The sequence below is a fragment of the Serinus canaria genome, chromosome 19 (assembly GCF_022539315.1).
Source record: "Serinus canaria isolate serCan28SL12 chromosome 19, serCan2020, whole genome shotgun sequence".
Taxonomy (NCBI): domain Eukaryota; kingdom Metazoa; phylum Chordata; class Aves; order Passeriformes; family Fringillidae; genus Serinus; species Serinus canaria.
In genome coordinates this window covers 2287628-2312310 of record NC_066332.1, presented here as the reverse complement: position 1 = coordinate 2312310, position 24683 = coordinate 2287628, and the positions used below count along the sequence as shown (strand labels likewise).

At 45.6% G+C, this 24683-nt stretch overlaps 1 protein-coding gene and 1 long non-coding RNA gene across 2 annotated transcripts in view; one reads left to right on the top strand and one right to left on the bottom strand.

Moving 5' to 3' along the window:
• The first annotated feature begins 3663 nt into the window (after positions 1-3663).
• Positions 3664-11993, top strand: LOC127060278 (uncharacterized). Its single transcript, XR_007779159.1, has 2 exons — positions 3664-6159; positions 10598-11993. It is a non-coding gene; the product is annotated as an uncharacterized LOC127060278 (long non-coding RNA).
• TBX4 (T-box transcription factor 4) overlaps positions 11815-24683 on the bottom strand; it is a 33207-nt gene continuing 20338 nt past the window's right edge. The window contains exons 6-9 of the mRNA XM_030233789.2: positions 18710-18862; positions 16200-16288; positions 15635-15876; positions 11815-14401 (exon numbers count right to left, since the gene is read on the bottom strand). Coding sequence (XP_030089649.2) covers positions 13779-14401; positions 15635-15876; positions 16200-16288; positions 18710-18862 — 1107 coding nt within the window. The 3' untranslated portion in view covers positions 11815-13778. The remainder of the gene's footprint in view (positions 14402-15634; positions 15877-16199; positions 16289-18709; positions 18863-24683) is intronic.

Below are 24683 nucleotides of genomic sequence, written 5' to 3'. Positions count from 1 at the left end.
AATCCCAGTTCCAGGGCACTGTTTGGATTCCCAGACGTTTTTCCCAGTTAAGAATCAGTTCTGTCAATCCAATAAACACAGAGGCTGCACACAGTGGTGTACCACAGATGGATTCTGAGGGAAACCAGCCCATTCCCAGCACCTCTCTGTCAGAAAGTGCTACTGGGCATCCAGGAGTGACTGGGATGGATAAATGAGCTTTCAACGAGTTTTGGACCTCACTCCCAGCTCTGATTGAAGTCAAGTGGTGGCTGGAGTGGCTCCTGCAGAGCCAAGTTCAGGAGAAAGGGGAGGGAACAGCTTCCAGAGCAGGCCAGGGCCTACTGCAGCTTTAAAAATGATTTTTGGCCCAGCACCTGCAGCCTTGTGAGGATGGGAAGGAGCTGTGCTCCAGCCTGCCTGGATCCCATTAGCTCTAGATGGTATCTGGGTACCAAGTACAACACTGAGGTGTGAGCTGATGGCTTCACAAATAGGCTGGAACAGCCTGCAAGCCTCAGCCTGACAGCAGCTCCAAGGCAAGGGGATGAATTGTGAGCACACAGGCAGCCAGGGAATGGCTCCACTGACAAAAGGACCATCCTGGGCAGCTCCCAGGCAGTGCCCCTCAGGTGAAGGATTTTTTTAAGGATTACTGCTGCTATTTCAGGCAGATTCTTTGTGGCTTGGTTAATATTGTAAAACCACTGCATGAGTTTGGTGAGCAGGAAACAATTTCAGTGGCTGGCACAGTGGGATTTAACGTTTTCCAAAATGTTGGTGAACAAAACCTCTTGTAACTGCTCCCATTTTCACCTCCCCATGCTCCAAACACCTTCCAGGCTGGATGGGAACTTATCACAACAAAATGTTCTGTTCTGAGGAGAGAAATTAATCTTGTGCTCAAGGAACATCTGACAGTGCCCAAACCCAGAGAGGGTCCCCTGTGGTTCCTCTGGAGAGGGCTGGCCCAGGCCTGGCAGGGCTGAGGGATGTGCAAGGCAGGAATTGGGGTTTCATGGGGGGACACAGGCTCAGCTTCACCCAGAGAGCAGCTCTGGAGCTTCAGCCCAGCACTGTCCCAAAACCAGGTGTGATGTTTGATGTTTGATGTTTGATGTTTGATGTCCAAGTGGCTCTCCTGGAATTCTGTGCTCCCTTGGCACAGGGAGTGGCAGAAGACATCAACTCCTGCTCTGGGATTCCTGCTCTGGACTCTGTTGAACAGCACAGTTGTGTCCAGGAAACACGTGGCTCTACCCTCCATTCTCTCTCCTGACATAAATACACAGAATAAATAAAAATGTATTCATTTGTTGTGCTCAGGAAGATTATTCTGTGTTAAATTCTCCATCTCCTGCTGGATGAAGCAAAGGAAATCTGTACCTCAGTGAAGGATGTCACAGTGCCATGTGGCTGGAACATTTGTGGGTTTATCCCTATTCTTTTATAAAATATCATTACAATTCCCTGGGTCAGTGCATCTGAACTAAGTAATGGACTGATAATTTTCTTGCTGCATTAAACCAAGTGCTGTGAAAATTTGAGGAGGTTTTGCTGCAGCAGAGATTCAGCTTTTCATTTTTGTGTCTAAGCCATACTTTCCAAAATGTCTGATTTTCCTGGACCTAAACCACCCTGGAGGTGCCATGTTACATTTCAGGTGTGTCACTGACAGCAGCAGAGTTACACAGCTGGAAATGGATTTAACCATTTGTGTTAAACACTGGTCTCTCACCTTCTGCACATCACTGGGGGCTGCAAACTGCAAGGACAAAACTTGGAAATTGGGGACTTAGGAATAATCAGATTTTAACACCTTTGTTTCATTTCAAAGCTGTTGGAAGCTTTCTTCCAGCAGTGAGGGAGGGTGAAACACTGGAAAATCAGTCCTGGAGGATTTCCCTCAGTTTCTAAAGCCTGGGTGAAGGAGCTGCCATGGAAATCCCTGCTCCTGCTGGGTTCCTCTGGGTCACCCAGGAACGCTGAGCTGCATCCCAGGGGCACCTTCCATCAGTCCTGGGCAGGGATGGGTTTTCCTGCACAAGCTGTGGATGTGGTTTTTATTCAGTGCCAGGGCCAGGTAGGGGTGGGAAGGAGAGCAGTGGATGTGGGAGAGGCTCCTGCAGAAAGCAGCTCATTGTCTTCAAACAGCAGAGCCAGGAGGGAGCTGTGCCTGCTCTTGGGGTCTCTGGGTCACTGACCCCACACATATGTGTACATATGTATTTATTGCATTTATTAATATATAGAATTGTAGTAGAATTAACATGAAAATGTACTTATATTTTAATATGTTATGTATTATTATATCTAGACATGTGTTATATATATTATATATAATAAATTTTAATATGTTATGTATTATTATATCTATCTATGTGTTATATATAATATATATAATAAATAATATTATATATAATATATAATAATATAATAAATATTATATATAGTTATATAATAATATAATAAATAATAAATATATAAGTATATATAATAAATATATATTATATATAATGTGTTATATATATATATCTATAATACTACTAACTATATTATATATATTATATATAATTCTATCATAACTGTGTTATCTATATTCTATATACTATCATATTCATATATTCTCTTCATATCTTACTCTGATATTAATATGTTCTATTAATTATTATCTATTATAATTAATAGACAGACACTATATATAACAATATATATTGAATAAACATTACATATAATATAATAATATATAATTAATATATATTAATTGTATGTCTATATAAATGTTATCTATATAATTACATATAAATATAATATGATATATTAATTATATATAGTATATGTTAATAAATATATATTTTATCTATATTAATTAGGTCTATTTTAAATATGTATGTTGTGTATGTGTATATGTATACACATATAGATTTATGTGCACTTGAGAGGTGCTTGGACTCTGCAGTGACACAAGCTCTGAGCACCTACACAGAATTCAGGCAGGTTTTGGTTTGAAATGGGACCTGCTGGGGCTGCCTGGCAGGAGGTTTGGGGGTGCTGGCTGTCCCTGGTTGTGGCACTCGCTCTGAGCTGGGATTTGTCCCTGGGAGCTGGGCTGGCCCCTGGGCCCTGCTCTGTGTCCAGCTCAGGCTGTGACCCTGCAGGGCTCAGGGCCATTCCAGGGAATGCTGCATCCCTCAGCTCCAGCAGGAGCAGAGTGAGGCCGAGGGCTGGGGTAGGAAGAGGTGTGAGGAGAGCTTTATGAGTATGGCACATATTTAACCCATAGGAAAACCCACACATTTTACTCATTTTAAGTGCATTTCACACTTTTTGACTATTTGAAATAACCACCTTTGTAAAAACTTCTTTTAATGAATGGAGCTCTTTATGTACAAAGGCAAACCCTTTTTTCCCCCCTAAATCCAGTCCTTTTAAAACACCATTTCTTTTGTAGGTCTGGCTGCTTCCCTCCTCTGTCCATTATTGCTTGCTGCTCCAGAACCCTCCAGAACTGAATCCAGGAAATTTCAATTCTGTTTTATCTTAGAAGAGTTTTGCTGGCCCAGGCCATGTATTCATCAGGACTAATTAGACAGATAAGTAAAGGACTTTAATTATTTCATGCCAACCCCAACCAAGCTGGTGTTCAGCACAGGATTTGGGGTGAGGGATGGGAAGGAGTATCCCTAAAGTTTCCTTTCTGTCCCCTAAAGTCTCTTTCCTGTCCTATAAAGTCTCCTTTCTGTCCTCTAGTTTCCCTTCTGTACCATAAAGTCTCCTTTGTCCTCTAAAATCTCATTTCTGCTCCTTGAAGTCCCTTTCTTCCCCTAAAGTTTCCATTCTGTCCCCTAAAGTCCTTTTCTGTCCCCTAAATTCTCCCTTCTGTCTCCTAAAATCTCCTTTTTGTCCCTTAAAGTCCCCTTTCTGTCCCCAAAATCTCCTTACTGTCCCCTAAAGTCTCCTTTCTGTCCCCTAAAGTCCTTTTCTGTCCTCTAAATTCTCCTTTCTGTCCCCTAAACTCTCCCTTCTGTCCCCTAAAATCTTCTTTTTTTCCCCTAAAGTCTCCTTTCTATCCCTAAAGTATCTTGGAGTACCCTTGGTTTATGATGCCAGTACATTTTTTTAATTGAATCTCAGGTTTTTATCATGAGCATGGCAAAGGTTGAATTTGCTGATTTGCAGGGTGAGTCTGACTGGCTGATCCAGCCAGAAATTGCAGCAAACCCCAGTTCTGCTCTTGAAAATCTGCTGTGGGTTTGTTTTCCCTGCAGGTAACGTGCTTGTACTCATTTAAGGCTTCAGCAATAGTTTGTAGTGGTTGCTGGTGTGTAAAATGCATCAAACTGTTGTATACATTTATCCTTTCATGCAATAAAATAATTCTTCAAGAGCAATTTTATCACCTGCAGTGGGTGGAAATACAAAAAGAATTATAAGAATTGATCCCCCCTGTCTGTGTGCTGAGGTCACAGCTGTTGTGATGGTTGTTATTAGCACAGCTCAGAAAAGCTGCACCATTAAAAATGGGTTTGGAAGGATGTGCATCTGGGATTGCATCATTAACATGGCAAAAGAAATTAATAAGGCTGCTGCCTGAGAGTTGGGCATTAGATCCTCAGCTTTAAGTTGGAATTTAATACATTTTTTTACTAAAATGGCCTTAAATGAATATTGGTTTTCTTACATAATAAAATTACTGGTTTGATCTCCATTTTACAGACCCCAAACATCAATAATTCAGAGGAATTAATGTGTGTCCCCTCTGTATTTCATCTTGTTTCCTGTTTTGTCATTAGGTAACAGTTCCCCCCAAGGCACATGGTTTAAAACTTCCAATCCAGCTTGTGCCTTTCTTCCAGATCTGCAACTGCAGACACCTTTCAAGGCTGGATTTCCACAGCCAGAGCTGTGCCCATGATAAGAGCCCTGTGTGTAACATTCCCAAATCAGAACAGATCTTGGCTCTGGGATTTCAGCCATTAATCAATTTTATCTGGCTTTTCAAAGTGTGAAAATCTGCACTGCAGAGGAATTTTATGGATTGCAACCCTAATTTTTGGAGTAAAATTCCCCAGAAGTGCCCTGGTTAGAAAGCTTTGGGCAGACTTTTCAGGTTGCTGTGAATTGCTGTTAAGCCTGGCTTGCCTTTTGCCTGGAAGTACATCCCAATTAGTGACCCTTCCATGGAGCAGTAGCAGCAGAGAAGGATTTGGTTGTTTTTTTTCAAGGCAGTTGTAAATGATTAGTCCAAAGGAGCAGCATAAAACTGAGAGTCCCCTGCAGGAGTCGGCTGGAGGAAATTAAAGGATCAACAACAGAAGGGAAGCACTGAGCTAGGATTGTTCCAGGCTGCAGCCACAGGCTTGCACATGCACTCAGGAAATTGGCTCCATCAAAAGCTGAGGATGCAGGAGTGAGGATGAGGAGGATCATGCAGGTGATGGTTCTAAATCATGGCCTGAGATCCCAGAGCTTTCCAAGGGAGAGCTTTCCTCCCCTCCTCACAAAAAGCAGCAGTTCCCAGGTAAAAATGGAATCTTCTCTTTATGAACCAATAAAAGTTCAGCAGAAATGTGAGCTGTAAATCTGGTCTAACTCAATAAATAACAAAGATTCAGTCTCCCCACAATACCATCAGCTGGGTGGGGGTTTTTACTGTGCTGTGCCCTGGGTTTGTGTGTGAGAGCTGTGAAAGCAATGACTGGGGAGGGCTTGGCAGCCAGGTAAAGCTTTTCCTTTAAAGTCTAAAGTCAATTCATTCTGCAGAAATTTGCATCTTCTGGGCCTGGGATGGAGCTGAAACCTTTGCTGGTGGAGCAGGAAAGGATCACAGGAGGGGAAATGCATAAATCTCCATCTGGAGCCAAGTTTGCTGGGAAGGAGATGGGGGAGCAGGAGTGCCAGAGCAGCTGAGAGAGCAAAATTCCAAGGGAAAAGTGGAAGAAAAGAAGAGGCATGGCCCAGGAATTCAGCTCTTCTAATGCTCAATGCTTTCATCAGAAACAAACCACTGGAAAGCTGTAACCCAAACAAGGAAATTAGAGCAAAAATGAACAATATTCAACTATTCAGATGTCAAAAGAACCAGAGGAGTTATTGGTGTGAGAGGTTATTGCCAGAGGGGAGAGCTCAGCATGTCCTGGGTAATTAAGCTTCATTGCAGAGCACGGATCCCTTCTCCAGGTAAGAAAGTCTTTTACAGCATGGCATCCTTGCTATTGTAATTAAACACCATGGGCTACTCTGCATATGAAGCCTTAAACACTTCAGTCCTTTATCAGGGGATTTTACTGGCCAGGCATGTGTGTTCAGATGGCAAAAAAAAAGCCAGCTGCTATAAAAAAAGAAACCCAAACATTTCTTTTTATTACTCGACTTGCTGTATTTTTATATATATTGAGCCAAATTCATCCCTTGTGGAGCTCACTTGAAGCCAATAAGGGCAGATTTGGCCCATGTCTATATGAGAAAGGTGGTGACAATTAAAATATATTGTTTAATAATGAGAGCTATGGTAGTGAAGTGTCTTTGTGTCTATGAAATTATACACCACGACACCCAGCCAGTGTGGAGCTGGGACTAGCAAAACACACAAGGCTGGTTTCTGATGGAAAGGCAAAAGCACTCTGACTTTTATGATTCTGATTAAATATCACAAAGGCATTTGAAGGAGGCTAATTTAGGTAACATCTCCAGAAGTCTCATTTATAGTGCAGTATTTTACCATTTGAAAATATTTCTTGACTGGTTTTATATGTGCCTCTCAAGGACAGCATGGCTGGCTGTTATTAGCAGTGAGTGAAAGAACAGTTTTTATTTCACTTTTATATTTGAGGGACTTTCAGCAATATTACAAGAAGGAATGTACCCTATTAAAGAGAAGTGAGGACAGCCTTTACTATCACTTTACACTGGCAATTCCCCCTTGTTCCTGCTCAGGGCATGGCACCAGCACATGAAGGGCACTGGTGATACCTTGGAGAGCTGAAGATGTTTCCAGGTTAGCAACAAACACCCCAAGCAGAGGAGCCCCAGAGTGCAGAGGAGCTGTGGCTCCTGCCCAGCAGCTCCTCTGTGTATCCCTGATGTAAGTCTGGGTGGATTTACAAGCTGGAGTTGCTGCTCTCTCTGTGCCTCTCGTGCTCCTGCAGTTTGGGCAGTGCTTCTCCAGGGCCAGGAACCAAATCCCTCCTTGCAGGCTCCAGCCCTGCCTCAGCTGGGCTCTGCCTTGATTGATCTGGGCCCAGAATTGGCCCCAGCACTTCCCTGCTGGCTCCTCACCCTGCCAGGGGCGAGGGATCAGCAGAGATTGTCCTTGGGGAAAAGTCTTTTCCCTGGGGGTTCTCTGTCCTGGGCCTGGCAGCTGCCTCTGCCTCCTGCTCTGGGAGCTTCTAGGGGTGAGGAAGGGCAGAGGAATCCCAGATCTTTTGTTGACCCAAGAGCTGAGCTGGCTCTTGATGGCCCTGCCCAGGTCTCAGTACCTGGACCAGCAGAAAAGGCAGCTCTTAAACAAAACTGAAAATATGAAATACCAGTTCTAATGCCACTGATCTTCTAAGGAGTCTCTGACCCCCAAAAATGAGACTGGGGAGGGAAAAACAGAAAAATAAAAATCCTTTTTGTTGCACTTATTACTCATTCTGAATCTCTTTTATGGAAATCTGGCCTTTGGCATCAGACTGAAATAATATTTTATGAGAAGAAAGCATGATTCATTGGAATGGTGCAGTGCAGGATCTGTGGAAAGGAAAACTGGGAAGGACACAAGAGGAGCTCAGCTCTGGAAAGCAATCCAAGGAACCACTGCCCCACACAGGATCTCAGCCCACAGGGAGAAACAACCAAAAGGAACAAAGGATTTCCAACAAACCTTTGAATGGGGTGGTGGAATAATTCCAGGGAAGGAATTATTGCTATATCTGACTGTCAGGAAGGGTCACATAGCACCTATATTTATTATATTAAATACTACGTATTCACTACTAAAATATTAAATTGATAATTTAAAATTTAATTGTAATAAATATTAAATTGATACTTTATAATTGAAATAAATTTAAATCAATGTATTAAGATGATAATTTAAAATATTTAATTGATAACTGTAAATACAAAATATCATATTTCTAATAAATATCATATTCTAATAAATATATTTTTCTATTTATAAATAGAATATTTAAATATAATTTATTATATTTAGATACATATTTATTTAATATTATATTCTTTTAATTTTAGATATAATATTTATATTTCTTTTATTAAATACTAAGTATGAAATACTGAACTATGAAATGAATAATTTAAAGCTCAGATTCAGAGTTGGGTTATTCTCTGAGCAGCTGCTCAGGTGCCCTGGGCAGGGGTGAACTCCCCCAGCAGTTTCAGTGTGGCTGTGGCACCTCAGACACCCCGGGCTCACTCCTGAGCTCACAGCCCAGGCTGGGGCTGGCCCAGGGAACACCCCAGGGCTGCTCTAGAAAAGTTTTCCTGTTGACTTGCAGGGCTGAGCCTTGGGATTCTGGCAGGCAAAGACAAAAGTGGGGCTGTTCCTGTGGCAGTGCCTGACGTCAGGAGCTGCTCTCTGGCCGTGCTGTTCTGGAATGTTCTGGAGTGTCCTCCCTGCTGCCAGGGCTGAGCACACAAACCTGGCCCAGTCCTGTTATCACTGGGACCTCCCAGCTGGAAGATGCATTTGTCAATTTTGGCTTTCAGGCCTGTTCAAAGCCTTGCTGCCCAAGCAGACAGTGCTGACATTCCACCTCATTTTTCTTATTAAAAAGTCAAATTTCCACCCGTTTGTAAATACAGCCCCACTGAAAATGTTCCTCAAAACTGCAGCAATGAATGGTTCAAAGCCAAAAATTTGTGTTTGCTGAGAACTAAGGAGAATGACAACCAAAAAACCCAAATGAAAAATGTTGGCATTTGCCAAATAATCCTCCAAAGCTCTGCCCCATCGTATTTTTCAGTGGAACAAGATCTTTGTGACCTGCTGCAGCTATTCCTTCTTTTCATTCCAGTGGGTTTTCCTTTCCTTTTATTAAATGAGTTTCTAATTAACAAAACCTGCAATTACCCTGATTTTAATGGAATTGGTGTTATTAGCTCTTTGCACTAATTAATCTCCTTTTTATTTCTTTCTCTCAGGACCCAGTTCCAAAGGTGGGCTGGGGCTCAGACAGGAGCATTTGCTGGTCATGGCCAGGGAAAGGACCTGGGGGCTTGGAGGCCACATCCAGCCAGCAAGGGGCACAACCCTTCCCCTGGCATCTCCCAGGGAGGCTGAGCAGCCCATGCCAGGTTTAAATGGAATTCTGGTTGAAGCAGGACAAGGCTGGGCTGTCCTGCCCAGGGCTGGGAGCCCTGGGATGGAACCAGCACACTGATTTACAGGCACTTCTCTCGTGGCAGGGTTTGCACATTAAATGAGGCTCATGTTGTGCTTTGCTTGTGCCACTCCCCACATTTCCTTTTCTTTCATTTTTAATCCTGATCCTGTTCTTTGCAGAGAGCACATCAGCTCAAAATGAGATGTTTTCTACCTGCAAGTCACAGGCTCGTGGTTTCTCCTCCAGCCTGTGGAATATCACAGCAATAAAACCCCTCCAGTCACACTGAATTTAGGCTGCCTCTTGTCACAGTCCAGTGCATGGCACCTCCCTGGAGCAGGTCCTTAAATTAAAATATTGTAGATTTTTTTTTCTGTTTAAGCACTACTGCAGAAACATGAGTGGCCAAGGAGAGAGGAGGGTTTGGTTTTTTTTTTTCCCCCCTCTGGCTGGAATTTTTCACTAGAACCATCCTCAGGGGAGTTCTCATCTTCAAAAGAAACATTCTTTCTATACAAGCTGCAAAAAGAATTATTTAATGACATCATAAATTAATACAGAGAGGCACAAATTTTCCAAAATGTAGAGAGAGAGAAAAATAAATTCATGTTTGCCAAAAACACCCCAGCTCTTCCAGACTTAGGCCCCTCTTGAGCCTGTGAGCTGCCAGTGATGCCAAATTGAATGGTGGGGCTTTTGGCAGGACTGAAGTTTAGCTTGTTTAAATTCTGGCAAATATTCCCATTACTCACATTCTCAGCAAGCTGATACAAATATTTGTTCTATTTCGAGGGAAGTCCAAGCTCAGTCTGGCACCGAGTCCTGCTGGGCTCAGTGGAACTGAGCCTGCTTGGGCCAAGATTAAATTTGGACATCTACCTTCAAGAAAAACAGAATTTAAAAATTCCCTGGGCCTTTTAGCACAGATTAGAGCACATCAATGGAAAAGGGTCCTCGTGTGGATTCAGGTTTTTCTCACTTGCTAATTTTTGCTTTAATCTGATTTGAAATGGGCCTGGTTTCCCTGGGCTTGGATTGCCATTCCTGACTGCAGGCTGGAAAAGCCTCCACACACATGAACCTCCACATTCTTGAGAATTAAAAGCTGTTTAAACTGCACTAAATCAAAGTGGGACACGGTAAGCACACTTGATCTCTTTTAAAGCTGTGCAGGTTGTTGGGATTTTTTGTTAGTGATGTCCCCAGTTTAGTGTTTCTGATTTGAAAAACAAACAGAGCAAATCCTCCAGGACACTCAGGATTTCTGTGCTCTGCTTCATCCCCAGGAAGGATCCTGCTCTGCCAGGATCTCCAGCAGGAGCAGCACCTGCCAAGCCTCTCCAGGTGGGAAAAGCAGGAGAAATCCAATGGAACCTGGGTGCCTCACCTGGGCCTGGACACACAGCCAGGTTAGAAACCTTGCAATGAAAACATAAAGGGAACTAAAAAAGAACAACCTCTTTCCATCCCATAAATTAATACCAACAGGTTTGGGGGTTTTTTGTTTGGTTTGGTTGGTTTTGGTTTTTTTTTTTTTTGCCTGTGCTCATCTTGAGTGGGATTTGTAATAATTCAATGATGTCTCAATGTTTTTGTCAGAGTCACACAGGAGGGGGATCCCACTAACATCACTTTTTTAACCATTTGGAAAAGGGAAATCTGCTCTAAGTGGATTCCTCTGAGTGGAAAAAGATTGTCACTGGAGAATGATTCATCCCATTTCATCTCAATGTCTGATCTCTCTCCAGTGACTATAAAAGGAACCCAGATGACCAGATTAGCATATATCCAAATTTTGCACATTTTTCTGCTAACTCAGCCTTTCCCAATCAGGTCCTGTGCTCATAAATGCCCTGGGCTATTTTTACAAGGAAGAGCTCATGGTTTGGCACAGGGGTTCCCAGGGCTCTCCTCAGCTCCAGTGGCTGCTGTGGGACACAGCCTGGGCCCTGCCCTTTGCAAAGGCTGCCAGGTCAAACTTGCAGTAATTCCATGGTCAAGATTTCTCTCCCCTCCCTGCATTGACTGAAAGGTTCTGGGCTGATTCTTACAGGAATTACTTTTTAAACTGCCTTCAATCAAGAAATATTGCATGGATGAGCAGAAGGTGCACGAAAAATGGCTAAAATAGCAGCAGTGATTATGCATGAAAAATGATATTGTGATTGTGTTGGTCACCTCTAAAACAGGCAGAGGATCCAGGCAGGTTTTCCTTTGCAGCCTGGGCTGTGACCCCACTGATTTCTGGGTTCCATTTGTCAGGTCCCTGGAACTGGCAGCTCAGTCTGGGGCTCTGGGGACCAGAGGCTGCTTTAAAGCAGTGCTCAGATCAACTCAGGTGTCCCTAAAACAAAGAAACACCTGAAAAATCCCAAATAAACCCATGGGCACCTCAAACCTGATGGTGGAGCTTTGAGATGGAGAAAAAAGGGCCAAGTGTGCACCTTGGGAAGTGGAGGGTGGTGTAGTCAGGCAGCAGGAGACAGAAGACAGACAAGGCATCTTAATTCACCATGGAACAGTTTTATACTGATTATTGAAATGCACCCAGAGACAGCTAGTAGTAGTAAAATGACTTTATGTTCTGATATGTAAAATAAAATGTCCATGCTATGTAACAAACATTTAAAAATTCCATACCACCTGTATCTAATGCGGTTTCTAATAAAGATTTATCTGTAGCATATATGTTTTTTTTTGTCTAACCAATTCTTAGTTTTTACATCAAAGGTGTGTAATAAAAAAAATTTTAAATAGATGTCTTTCCAAAAAAAAAAAAAAACCCCTTTGCAACATTCATTTTTATTAAGTATTTCATTCATTAAAAGCAAAGCTGAATTGGACACGTGGCCTGCATTTGTGATATATATAATTTTATATATATATATATATATAAAATATATATGTATATAAATAGCTATTCAGCATGCAAAAATTGTAGTGATTTCCAACCTCTGGTTACAAAATCCCCACCAGTCACAGAGCAATTCTGCTGAGTGGCTGCAGGGGACTGTCCTGGTTGGAATGTGACCTCGGGGCTGTGTCACAGCCCCCCCAATCCATGGGGCTCCTCCGTGGGATGGATTCACCAAAGCACAGAAGCACCTCCCCACTTCCAAACCTGCATTTCAGCTTTTTGCCTTTGCCTGTCTGGGAAGCAATGAACTCAAACCCCACTGTGCAATGACTAAAGCTTGGACCTTGTGCTCTTCAGGGGAACCGAGCTCCAGCGTCACCTCTGTGTCACCTGGTGGCACAGCCCGGGAGCTCAGCAGGAGGGACACTGCCCTGGGACAGGAGCTTTGTGGGTGAGGACCAGGGGAGCTCTGTCCCAGAGGGAATTCTCTGCTTCCCAGAACCACTGAGGCTGGAAAGGGCCTCTGAGATCATCAAACCCACCTGTGATGGAGCCCACGGGGACACGCAGAGGGCACGGCCAGGAGTCACCCCGGGCCTTCCCCCGTGAGCACAGGGAGCCATGGATGCACTGCTTACAGATTTTACCTGTCCTACAAATATCTGTACACTGCAAAGCCTGACGGGGCATGGAGCTCTTCCCTCCTCACCCCTCACTAGGAAAATATTCCTCTAGGCCTCCTCCAGGCCGAAGGCAATTCCCAGTTAGCTGCAAAAGAAAAGAACATAGCACAAAAGGCACGTTTCAGCTGAATATGAAAGAAATCAAGGACCAGCAAATACAGAAATGGGTTCTGGAAGGTATTAGCGACTTTTAAGCTTAAACTTCATAAATATATTGCAATTAAGCAAATGTAATTCAATCAAGGGATGGGAGTCTGAAGACACTGGGTCTGTTCCTAATGCTGCAATTAATTTGCTGTTTGGCCTCGGACTTAACTCTTCACTTCTTCGCTTCCCCCAGGCACGCCCGGTGTCGGTGTGGGGGCGAGCAGAGACATTTGTGCATCGGTGCCTTCTCCGGCACGGCCCCCGCGCTGCCGGGGCGGCCCCGCCGCTCCCTCACTTCCAGAGGAACAAATTCCTTTGGAATCTCAGGGCCCAAAGGGCTAAAGAAGCGCTGCCACGGCAGTCCTTGAGCTACTCAAGCGATCGAAGGGCTTTTTCTCGGAGCTTTGGGAGGTTCTGGCTTTGTGAGCCAAGGACCGTAAAAGCGAAGCTCGTATTTTTCCCAAATAGCCAAAATTTGCTCACGGATGTTTAACATTACAAGCAAAAGAACATGACTAGCTACGTCACTCGTTAGTCGTGAAGATGGTTTCTACTGGATGAAGACACGAGAATGAATTTATTTGGGAGTCACTAAGAGCCTGATGAATCCAGCCCACTGAGACAGGAGATGGAACTCTCTGTGTGCCTGAAGATACGAGCTCTTCCCGCACACAAATCCCTCTGGAAATGCACATGTGTCTCACCGAAGTGCAAGTTACCCACAGGTATCAACACTGCCTGAGCTGTCCCGGAGCAGTAAGGTGGCTGTGGCCTCGGGGGTCACCCGTCGGTCCAGTTCTCCACAGCCCCCATCCCTGAATGGTACTGCAGCGACGACTCCCTGGAGAGCGAGAAGCTCTGCGAGTACAGGAACTCGTTGGCCGCGTTCAGGTGCGGAGAGGGCGCTTTCCTCTCGCACACGGCCGGGTGCCCCCGCTCCCTGGGGAAGGCCGCGGCGGGGCCGCGCTCCCGGCCCGGGGCCGGGCCCAGCTGGTTGTAGACGCTGAAGGGGCCGTTCCCCGGCGGCTGCGAGCCCTGGCCCGCCATGGCCGGGAGCCGCGGCATCATGGGGGCGGCGGTGAAGTGGGGCGGGAAGGGCTGGTAGGGGACAGTCTCCATGGGCTGCACGCTGTAGCCGGTGTAAGGTGCGACTGAAGTCCACATGTTGCAGCTCAGCGGCGGCGGCGGAGGCGGTAAATCGTCGACGGCCGAGACGGCGGCGATGTCGGCGCCGGAGCCAGAGTACATGCAGGCCTCCCTGGGGGCCACCTCGCCGCAGTAGGACGGGCTCAGCATCTGCTGCTCGTAGGGCGGCGGCGAGCGGAAATAGTGATCGTCCCCCACCGAGGACGAGGCGTCCAGGTAGGAGCGTTTGCAGGGCAGGTCCAGGTGCCGAGCGCTTTCTGCAAGAGAAATTCACGCTCAGGAGCAGCTCTGCTGGGAGCCGGGGCTGGGGAGTGCCCTTGGAGGCCGCGATTATTTCACTAAAATGGTGCCCTCTCTCAGCTTAATCCAGTTAAACCATCTTACTTTGGGAAAACAATGTACAACATCAAAAAAACACTGTGCTGCAAATGTCAGGCTAATCCTCCCCGGCCTCAAAGCGCTCCGGTGACATTTGTCAGCTTAAGTGAGGGACTCTTCTCACATCAGGGATTACTCCACGTTCATCCAGATAAGGAGGGCCCTGACACTCCTGCACGGTTCCTCCTGACAAACTCAAGAAGTCTCTTTAAGGGTCTTATCACAGCCTGCCTTCCTGTCACTGCAAAAATGACTCTACATTTCCCAGATATTCACGTCAGAAGCTGCAGAAATATTTCCAGATAAAGGAGCCCTTCCCCAGTGAGCAGCCCTTGCTCAGCTCTGCACAGCCCCTCTCCTCCTGTGAGGACCATGGCCCTGCTCCCCAGCAGCTTTCTGTTACTTATTAGGAATATTCTCTGGATGGATTAGTGAATTCATCTGCACATTAAACATCTGCTAAAATTACACATTTGCCTTGCAGCCCTCATTACTGATGCTGTTAGATTCTTCATTTAGCCATGATCAGAGGATTCTCCCAGCTTAAATAAATTAGCAGGCAGTGAGACATGCAAATAGGAGGATTTTTTTCTTCTGTGCAAAATTTTTCCATTTAACTTAAAACATGCCATGATCTCATCTGATGCTGGACTAAAAGGAAGAGAATGCAGTCACAGCTCACTTAAATTTGAGAATTAGTGGATGAGAGGAAAGGGCTGCTCATACCAAGCTCCCACAGTCCCACTGGTCTGCAGACACTGAGGGAATTGCTCGTGGCTTTGCCTTGGAAAGTGTAGAATTTGGGTAATGCTAATGGCCTCCTGCAAACAATTTTGAATTCAGCTGATCCTAACAATGGATCATTTTCCTCTGAAGCTCTGTGCCATTTGAATTACACATTCTAATTAATTGTTTCAGCTCTGTCTCAGTCTGAATTTACCTTCTATGGGACAAACCCACTAAAACTTGCTCCAAACAGCAGCTCCTGACCTCCAAAACACTCCAATCACAGCAGTATTTTTGAAGATCAAGGCCCAAGAGACCAATCCAAACAAACTCATGCTCTCAGGTTTATTTTCTATAATATTTTTCTAGCTGTGAGCTCGAGTTACCTCTTCTTTTTAGACAATGGTAGAAGAGCCCTGAATCCCTCTGTGCTGTGAAGGTGTTGAGTGGCAGATCTTGAGTATCCGAAGCTGCAAACTGCATGTGAGCACCATTCTCATACTGATAATGCTGCAGGCTCTGGTGATTCCCATGGAGTGGGTTCACATCTGGCTTTGCTGACAGCTGGCCATGGCTGGACACCAACCTCTGCCTCATGATGCTCTTGGAAATTACTGGATATTCTTTGCTAAAAGAGGTGAGAAAAATTAAGGCTGGTTAGGCTGTGATCAGCATCATCAGAATTTCATCAGCAGAGTGAGGAAATCCTGGTTTGGCTCCCCCAGAGCATCTCCAGGCAGTGACTTCACCCCCCTCTGCTTCAGACGATGAACTCATCGCGCTGCCCTGGGTGTGGGAAGGGCTGACAGCACAGAGTGTGTCAGGAAGGGCTCCTGAGGGATATCAGTGCCATTCAGGCACCAGCAAACACTCTGGCCCTTTCAGCTGCTTCTCCCAAGAGCTGCAGGCTGAGGAGGAAGAGGAGGAAGAGGAGGGAGGAAGAGGAGGTACCTCTGGAGCCGAGCCACGCGCAGGTCGCTGTCGTCGCTGCCCCGGAAGCCCTTGGCAAAGGGGTTGTTCTCAATTTTCAGCTGGGTTATCTTTAAAGAACAAAACCAGGAATGAAGTGTTTGAAAGCAAAACAGACCAAAAGTGCAGCAGCAGCAGGGCTGAGCTGGTGGGTCTCAGTCTTGATGACCCCTGTGAAATGCAGGGTCTGGTCTTATTCTAGGCCCTGTGTTGTTTTTCTGGACTCCTGATAGAGAGAATTTATTTGTCTGATTTAAAATGTTCCCTATGTTTCCACATTAGAGAACCCTGCTTGTCATGGTGTGGCTCTCTCTAATTCCCATAAGAATTTTACACACCTTTCTGGCCACCATTCAGGCATTTTAACTCTGTGAAAATCACAACTCAGACACTGCTTTATCCCTGCACAGCCCCTCTCCCTGCTCTGCATCCCTTTTAGTGCTGAGGAGAGCAGCCAGTTCTGCTCTGGGATGGTTTTGCAGAGCGTTGCTGTTACTAACAAATGCACTTTTAGCAATGTTGAAAAATATCCCTTCCCCAAAAACTCCTGAGAACACAGCTGGCTGCTATCAGTGCTGGAGGGGAAGGTGGTGACATGTGAATTTAAGCAGCCTCCAGGGCTCAAACCCTTCCAGGGAAGCTCAAGCAGCTGATGAACCACAAGAAGAGTAGGACCCTTCCAAAGCCACAGCCTGACAGCAGGTTTGTACATCTCAATTTCATTTTGTTATTTAGCGATCGTGGTTTTCCTCTGACGTGAGCAGGATCAGGGCTTCAGTCCCTCCTTGTCACCCTCCCCTGGCCTCAAACAGCCCAGGAGGGGATTTGGGGTGAGCACACACCTTCCTCACTGACCTGTGCTCAGAGGTAACCTCTAGCCTCAACTTCCTCATTTTTTTCTTTAGGAATACAATGACTTACAGCCACACTTCTTGCTAGCAGGAGATTTCTGAGCTAATTATAGTTCAGCAGTTTGTTTCTTCTAAAAGAAACCCAGACCAGGTTTTTCATTGTTGATGCTTAAGAGAATAAATAAAACCATTCAGGTGTTCCTCTGAGGCTGAGATTTTCTCCAGACCACACTGAGGTCCTGGTGAGACCTTCTGCCTGCTGTCACCTTCTGCAGGTCCCTGTGTCCCCTGCTCAGGGTAGTGTCCATCCCCCCCAGCCTGCAGACCCCTGAGGCTCCTCACAGGATCTTCAGTAAAGAATTTGGGCTCATCTGGGACATTTTCCCTAAATCTGTCAGGTCCAGCCTGTGCTGCCCCCCCAGCAGAGCTGGACAGCAGTGACAGTGCAAGTGTGGAGTTTATGGAGCACTCTGGGAGCTTTAGGAATGAAAGGCACCATTGACAGCAGACATTTTAAATATGTATTAAATATAAGCTCTTTTGGTTAACCATGTTTGGGCAATTGGTCATTTTACATCAACAGCAACAACTTTTCTACCTTCAGTGTCCTAATGGGCACTTTTCCCCCACCCAGCCTGACCATACCACATCCACGCTTCTGCTCTCTTAACTAGCTCACTAATTGCAACATTTTTGCAAGGGCTCTATGCTTCCAGCATCAAAGGACACACAGGCATCCTGCTTGGGAGGAAAAGCTCTGGTCAGGTTATTGGGGAGGAAGAATTTCACACTTGTTCCTGTTCCTGCAGGATTTTCCTATGAATGTGCAGGAAAGGAACTGGTACAGTTACACATGGCAGATTTCACACTCAGGGGGACAGGAGGGCTCTGGCAGTGCTACCTCACCCTGCACCTTTAGTCATGACTCTTGATGCCCTTTAAAAATTCCAATTAAATTATTAATTATTCCTCATACAGCAATTGGACTTGACCATTGGGGAGCAGGAGCTTGTGCAAAGGCAGAGCAGTAGCAGGATGGAATCTGAAGCCTTTCCATCCCCTGCTGTTATCCTCCCCTGTCCCTTCCCTGCTGAGGTGACACAGGGAGGTAACAATTTACTGTCCCACTGCTGGGATCCAACCCTCAGACAGAACTCTGCCCACTGCCCAGGTAACACCACCCTCACACCACAAAGCAGCCCCTGCAGCACTGAGGTGCCCCTGAGACCCAGGCAGAGCACAGAGCTGACCCTCTGTACCCCCAAAGTCCCCCTGCCCCAGGTGCAAACCGCAGAGGCAGCTCCGAGTTCCGTTTTTATGGTTACATTCCTCATCTGTCTCACTAAACACACATTCTATAATTACTGCTCACTGCAGATTTATGAGCAAGCTTTACTGGTCATTACATTATTCCATGTGCTTTGCTGTTTGAATGACATCTCAGCTCTGGGAGCACAGCGAGTCAGGGGAGCCAAAATATTGTTACCAGCAGCATCCCTGCCCCTCCAGAGCTGCACCCCGGCTCATCCCTCCTGCTCAAAGCCAGCATGGAAACTTGTCTTTTAAACCAGCACAACAGGAAGAACCTCTCACAAAGCTTCTGGCCAGAAAGAAAGCATTTGTAGCCCCAAAGCTGCCTACCTTGTGGTTCTGGTAGGAGGTGACAGAGATGAAGGAGGTCTCTGGGAAGACGTGGGTGCAGAAAGCCGTGTTCTTGGAGCCGAAGGCGTTGTTCTCGTCTGCCTTCACAATGTGCAGCCGGGGCTGGTATTTGTGCATTGAATTAAGGATGATCTGAAAGACAATTGATGCCAAAGTGAGAAATCCATTCAAAAAAAAAGAAAAGAGTCAAGCCACGGCTGTTGGACACTTTGCAGCAGGACCCAAAGCCCGGCAGAGCTCAGCCTTAGCTTCGCTTGTGAGCTAGAAAGGAAAATTTACATTCTAGAAATGCACATGGACCAAGGCACAAAAGGCATCTGCAGCTCTGGCAAGCACAGCTGAACTTAAAGCTTTCCTGGTGAACCCTCATTTTCCATTGCTATTGGATAGAATCAGTCTGGGTGGAAAAAATGTCATAATTTTTTTTTCCCCAGCTCACACCAAAGCTGTACAATATATAATTCACCAGCAGCCCGGCCTGTAAAGATTCCTAATAAATGCTTTACTGAGCTGAAAAATACACAGTTTAGCAGAGGGGAAAAAAGCAACACAGAAACCACAGGGGGAAAAAAAGCTAGAAAGCTATTTTTCTTTTATCTGCTAGTAAAAAAAAAAAACAAAAAAAAAACAAACCAAAAAGCCAACAAAACAAAACAAAACAAAACAAAAAACTACAAAGCAGCAGATTGGTTTTTCCTGCTGTTTGTGGAGTGGCTGAGTGTGGGTGGCTGGTCCAGGCACCTCTCCCCTCCTCGAGTCTTGGCCAGTGAAAAGCAGGACCAGCACCAGCCAAGGGATTTTTTGTGGAGGATGCCAGGGGAACTGGGGAAGGGCTGAGGTCCAGCAGGGATCACAGCCTGGCTCCAGTAAAGGGATTTTTTGGTGGAGCTTTTTGGGCTGAGAGAGGCTGTCCAGGCTCATCCCATTGCAGCACTGAGATTCCACAAAGCAGGGATGTGCCCAGACACTGCAGAAGAAAATGGCTTCAAGAAATGGAATTTCTTTTAAGAAGTGGGATGGTTTTAAGAAAAGCCTTTATTCATTTTACTGGGCAAAGAAGAAATATTGTTGCTTGTTTCCTCAGCATAATCCTTTCCAATCTCCTCCTTCTGCTCCCAAATGGGCTCACTGAGCCTGGCTGCTCCTGGGGGAGAGGGACTCCAGCCTGGCTGCCACCCCTGGGGTGCCCAAAGCCCAGGACAGGGACACTGTGATGGAGGGATGGATGGATGGATGGATGGATGGAGGGATGGATGGATGGATGGATGGATGGATGGATGGATGGATGGATGGATGGATGGATGGATGGATGGATGGATGGATGGATGGATGGATGGATGGATGGATGGATGGATGGATGGATGGATGGATGGATGGATGGATGGATGGATGGATGATGGATGGATGGATGGATGGATGGATGGATGGATGGATGGATGGATGGATGGATGGATGGATGGATGGATGGATGGATGGATGTGCACACTGCAGCACAGCAGCACCAGCTCACACTAATTATGGTTTTAGCCAGTTTTAAATGAGAATCACCAAGAAGCAGAAGGGTTTTGCTCTGTGTGTTCAGAAACCCTTTCTTCTCCATGACTGCCATGTTCAGGAGAGCTCAGAGCAGCAGCTCCAGGTGCTCCAGGCAGGAGGGGAGGCAGTGCATGGAGCCTGTGCTCTCCAAACCCCCTCATCTGCTGCAGGTCCCCCTGCCCACAGTAGCTGCTGCATTATGCACCACTTAAATGCAATTTTTACTGTTGATGTTTTCCAGACAACCCTCCCTGCTCCCCAAGAGAGAGAATGAGGAATTTTTGGCATTTTATCAGCTTTGCATCAAGCCTCTGAACCACTTTGTGGCTGTTGATGTGCAGGGTGTAGATCTGAGAGGGTCGGCTCAGGTTTTGGGCTGGAGCCTTTTCTCTGCTTTCATGTATCAGGCACTCATAAAACAAAGTAACACCCAAGGGACAGGACTTTCATAAAAGAAGGGACATTTCAATTTTCAGTAATTAAGAGCTGAGGCATGCTGATAAATAATGGCTGTCTGGAGCAAAAGCTGGGGATTGCTGAGCTCTCCTCACTGTCTGTCCCACGCTGGCCAGCACGGGTGACTTTTCCCCAGAGCCAGAGCAACTCAGCTTCAGGATGCAGAAAACAACTTTAAACTGAGATTTCCAAAGGGAAAATTAGGAGCCCAAGTTTTGATACACCCTGCATGAATAGCCTGTGTTTCCCCTCCAAAGCAGGATCCACTGGGCTGTAATGACCCCTTGAAAAAGATAAATGCATTTTTAAATAACATCTTCAGAGTCAAGGAGCTCCAATAATTTCCAAAATGAACAAATGAACTTCTTGGAGTCTGACAGAAGAACTCAGGAAAGGATTTCTGACAGATGCAGATCTGCCTGGAGGTTCATCATGAAAAAAACCCTAAATGGCCAAATTTTGCCACTGCATTTACAAGTTTGGGCATTTCAGTCCCTTGAACAAAAAGTGAATATTTGCTCACCTGTCTCAGTGCAATTCTTGTTGGAATTTGAGTGTGTGGCTCCCCACCAGCTGCAGAGGGGATTTCCCACATCTTTTTGGGGGTCAGCAACCACTCTCAGCATTTTACTTAAGAACAAGAACTCCTGCCCAGAGGCTGTGTCTGCACACAAATCCTCCTCACCTGTGCTTGGTGTAATCCCTGTGCATTCAAAATCCTTACAAACCACCCCAAAACCAACCTTCAGCCACAAAACACCGAGCCTGGGCAAAGGGAAATGCCAACAATTCAGGCTAAATCGTTTTCAAGGCTGCTTTGGAAAGCTAAAAATACACAAAACAAATGTAAATTCCACTCCAGTGACGAACATCAGTGGAAAGATTAGCTTCAAGAATTGTGTCAAAAATGAGAAGTATTTTAATTCATGGGACAGAGCTCTGAGCAGTGATGTAGGAGCCCTTGGCCTCAAAGGTGATGCTAAAACAGTAACTTTGTATTTGCCTGCACTTCCCTTGTTCCTGGGGAGATGAATTCAGGGTCAGGCACTGTCACAGATTTTTAAATTGTTTTTGTACAAAAAGTAGGCAGCTTGGCAGGGACCCAGTGGTGGGGACCCTCCTGGGCTGCACCAGGTGAAACCCAAAGAGCTCCTGGATATTTTGGGGAATATTTTGCACCTCTTGGCTGCTCCCCCTGCCCCTGGAACTGCCTTGGTGCTGGCAGAGGAGCCAGAGCATCCCCAGGGTGATGTCACTGCCACCCCTCCATGTCACACGTGCTGAGCAGACTGTGAGACAGCCCAACCCCAAAGCCCAATGTGAGCTTACACAAACATCCTTCTAATTTCATTTTATTTTTATTTTCACCCCCCTGTCTCCCTCCTTTGTGCTGCTCACACACTTGCAGCTGGAACTTCAGCTGTTACAGAACTCAACTTCATTTTTTGGCACTCCCCAGTCAGCAAGAAATCTTAAAAGAAATGGTGTCATTTGCTCCTTTCATTTAATTTTACTTAGGAAAACAAACTCCTCTAACTTCTAATCTCTCACACTGCTGAGTAATGTCAGCTCCAGGGCCTGAATTTGCAGGATGGGACCCAAAGGCCACGAGCTGAGCTGGGGAAATGGTGCCACATTCCTTGTCTCAAGGCAAACTCGCCTTGAAATCACCAGTAAAATGTATTTACTTTCATATGAAATTTGGGGAGTTGATTTAAGAGCTCCCTGTTTCACCAAGGTATCAGATGTCAGATGATGCAGTGGTTGCTATGGCAACTCCCCTTTTTATATTGAATAGTAAATGGCTACGAAAAAGCCACATAATTTTATGGTTGCTCCCGGGGGATCACATAACTAATATAAAATCTTGCATTTTAATATATTTTCTGCTTCTTTCTTCCTTCCCTCTATTCTTTCAAAGTGAAAAAGTCTTTGAGTGAGGCTGGCCCTGGTCCCACATTGGGACTCAGAGCTGGAGCGTGATGGCCCAGCACAAAACCCTGACAATCCAGTTTTCTGCATGGAAAAAATGGTGCTTTAATCAAGGAGGCTCTGCAGAATCATCAGTTCATATTTAGAGCATTTGGTGCTACAAACCATCCCAGACTGAAGGGTTTTTTAAGAGTGAATGGTTTGGAGATGCTCCATCAGCTCTGGAGCTGACCCAGCTGTGCTGCCCAGGATGTGTCCAGGGGATTTGGGATCACAGATCCCGCTTCTCCCTGCACCCACCCTGGGACACCTCACCCCAAAGCCAGCATGAAAATCACCCCAACATTTACAGTGGGAAAGACCCCCGAGATCACCCAGTTCAACAAAATAAAACATTCTACACCCACACCCTCTCCCCCTCTAAACCATGAGCTCTGAAATTCCCGAATCCCATGGTACCAATCTTCCCTTCCAGGGGAGGATTCCCTCCCTCTGCCCCAAGGCAGGGACAGACCAGGCTCTTCCCAGCCAGTGCCAGCCCCGAGTGCAGCCAGGCTGCTCCTGCAGGGCTGCAGGGGAGCTCCCAAACCCACACTGCCCTGGCAATCAGCACAGAGGGGAATAAAAGAAAGGCTGGAAAATCCTGGGAAAAGGCTCAGTGTGAGCTCAGACAGACGTTCCTTACGAGATGGACGAAGTTGGGGTGTCTGGGTTGGGTCTCCCTCGGTTCTTTTTCATTTCCCATCAGCTGGAATTCACTGGGACACAGCTGTGGGGTGATTCCACCTCCACTCTGCCACGGGAGGGTCTGGGTAGACCCCAGGTGTGACACCCTGGGACACCTGGGACACCCCATGTGTGACCCCACGCTGTCACCTGGCCCTCTGGACTGTGACCTCCTGCCCTGCCCCTCTCCAGGCTGGCTCCCACTCCAAACCTGACCATTTCTGGATCTGAATCCAGTTCAACTTCACCAAAACCTGCTGCATTTGACTCACATAAACCAGTGATGTAATAACAAAAAGATTTAACAGAGAGAAAGAAATCTTCTTTTCAACCACCAAGCCCACTGGCCACCTCTAGCCCAGGGCTGAAATGGAAACCCTGGATCCATCCCTCCCTGTGGAACACACACCATTCCCAGGGGCACACAGCTCTGCTCCTTTTCTTTCCCCAGCAAACAATGTAAAACTTCACTTTGTAATTTATTTGGGCACCACTATTGCTCTGATCTTCTAAAATGAATGAGTATAAAAAAAAAAAAAAAAAAAAAAAAAGAAAACAAAAAGAAAATAATTTTTTCATGGATATTCTTTCAGCAGAAGGCTTAGGGATGCTCTGAAAAAATTGCTTGCAAATTTAGGGGTGGACAAAAGGGTTTTGCCAAGGTTGAAATGGACTGGGAAAAAAGGTGGTTTGGTATTGGAGGAGATTTTATATATATATATATATATTCTTATAAATATAAGTATCCTTATGAATAAAAAAATACAGGAAATTTTTAGCTGAAAATTGCTCTGAGCAGGACAGGAGGGGTGAGGCTGTGTCCTTTTCCCCAAGCAGGATTTCCCCCCTCCCTCAGTGCCCGGGGTGGGGAAGCTGCTTCCAAGGCAGCACAGAAACCTCCCACCAGCACCCAAGAGGAAACTGCTTGGCCACAAGTCATAAAGCAAACAAATAAAAAAAAATTATGAATCAAAAGTAGGGTTTTGCAAGATTAGTAGGACGTGGAGCTAATTAAAAGTGCCTGAGTGCGTCTGATGGGCACAGGCAGAAAAAGGCTGATTTAATTAATAGAAAAATGAAAAGGAAACCCCAGGACTAGGGGGAAAATTAAGGCTTTCAGTGATAATCAAATAAAACCAAGTGTGCAAATATTAAATCTGAAGAGAAATAACAAACTCATCAGCATTAATGAGTGAAGCCAGTAAACAGCAGATTTTCAAGAAAAACAGGGATCTCACTTCAAATGCTGTCACGAGTGACAGGCCATCTATAATATCCTGTAGCTTTAAACCTCACTTGGTTT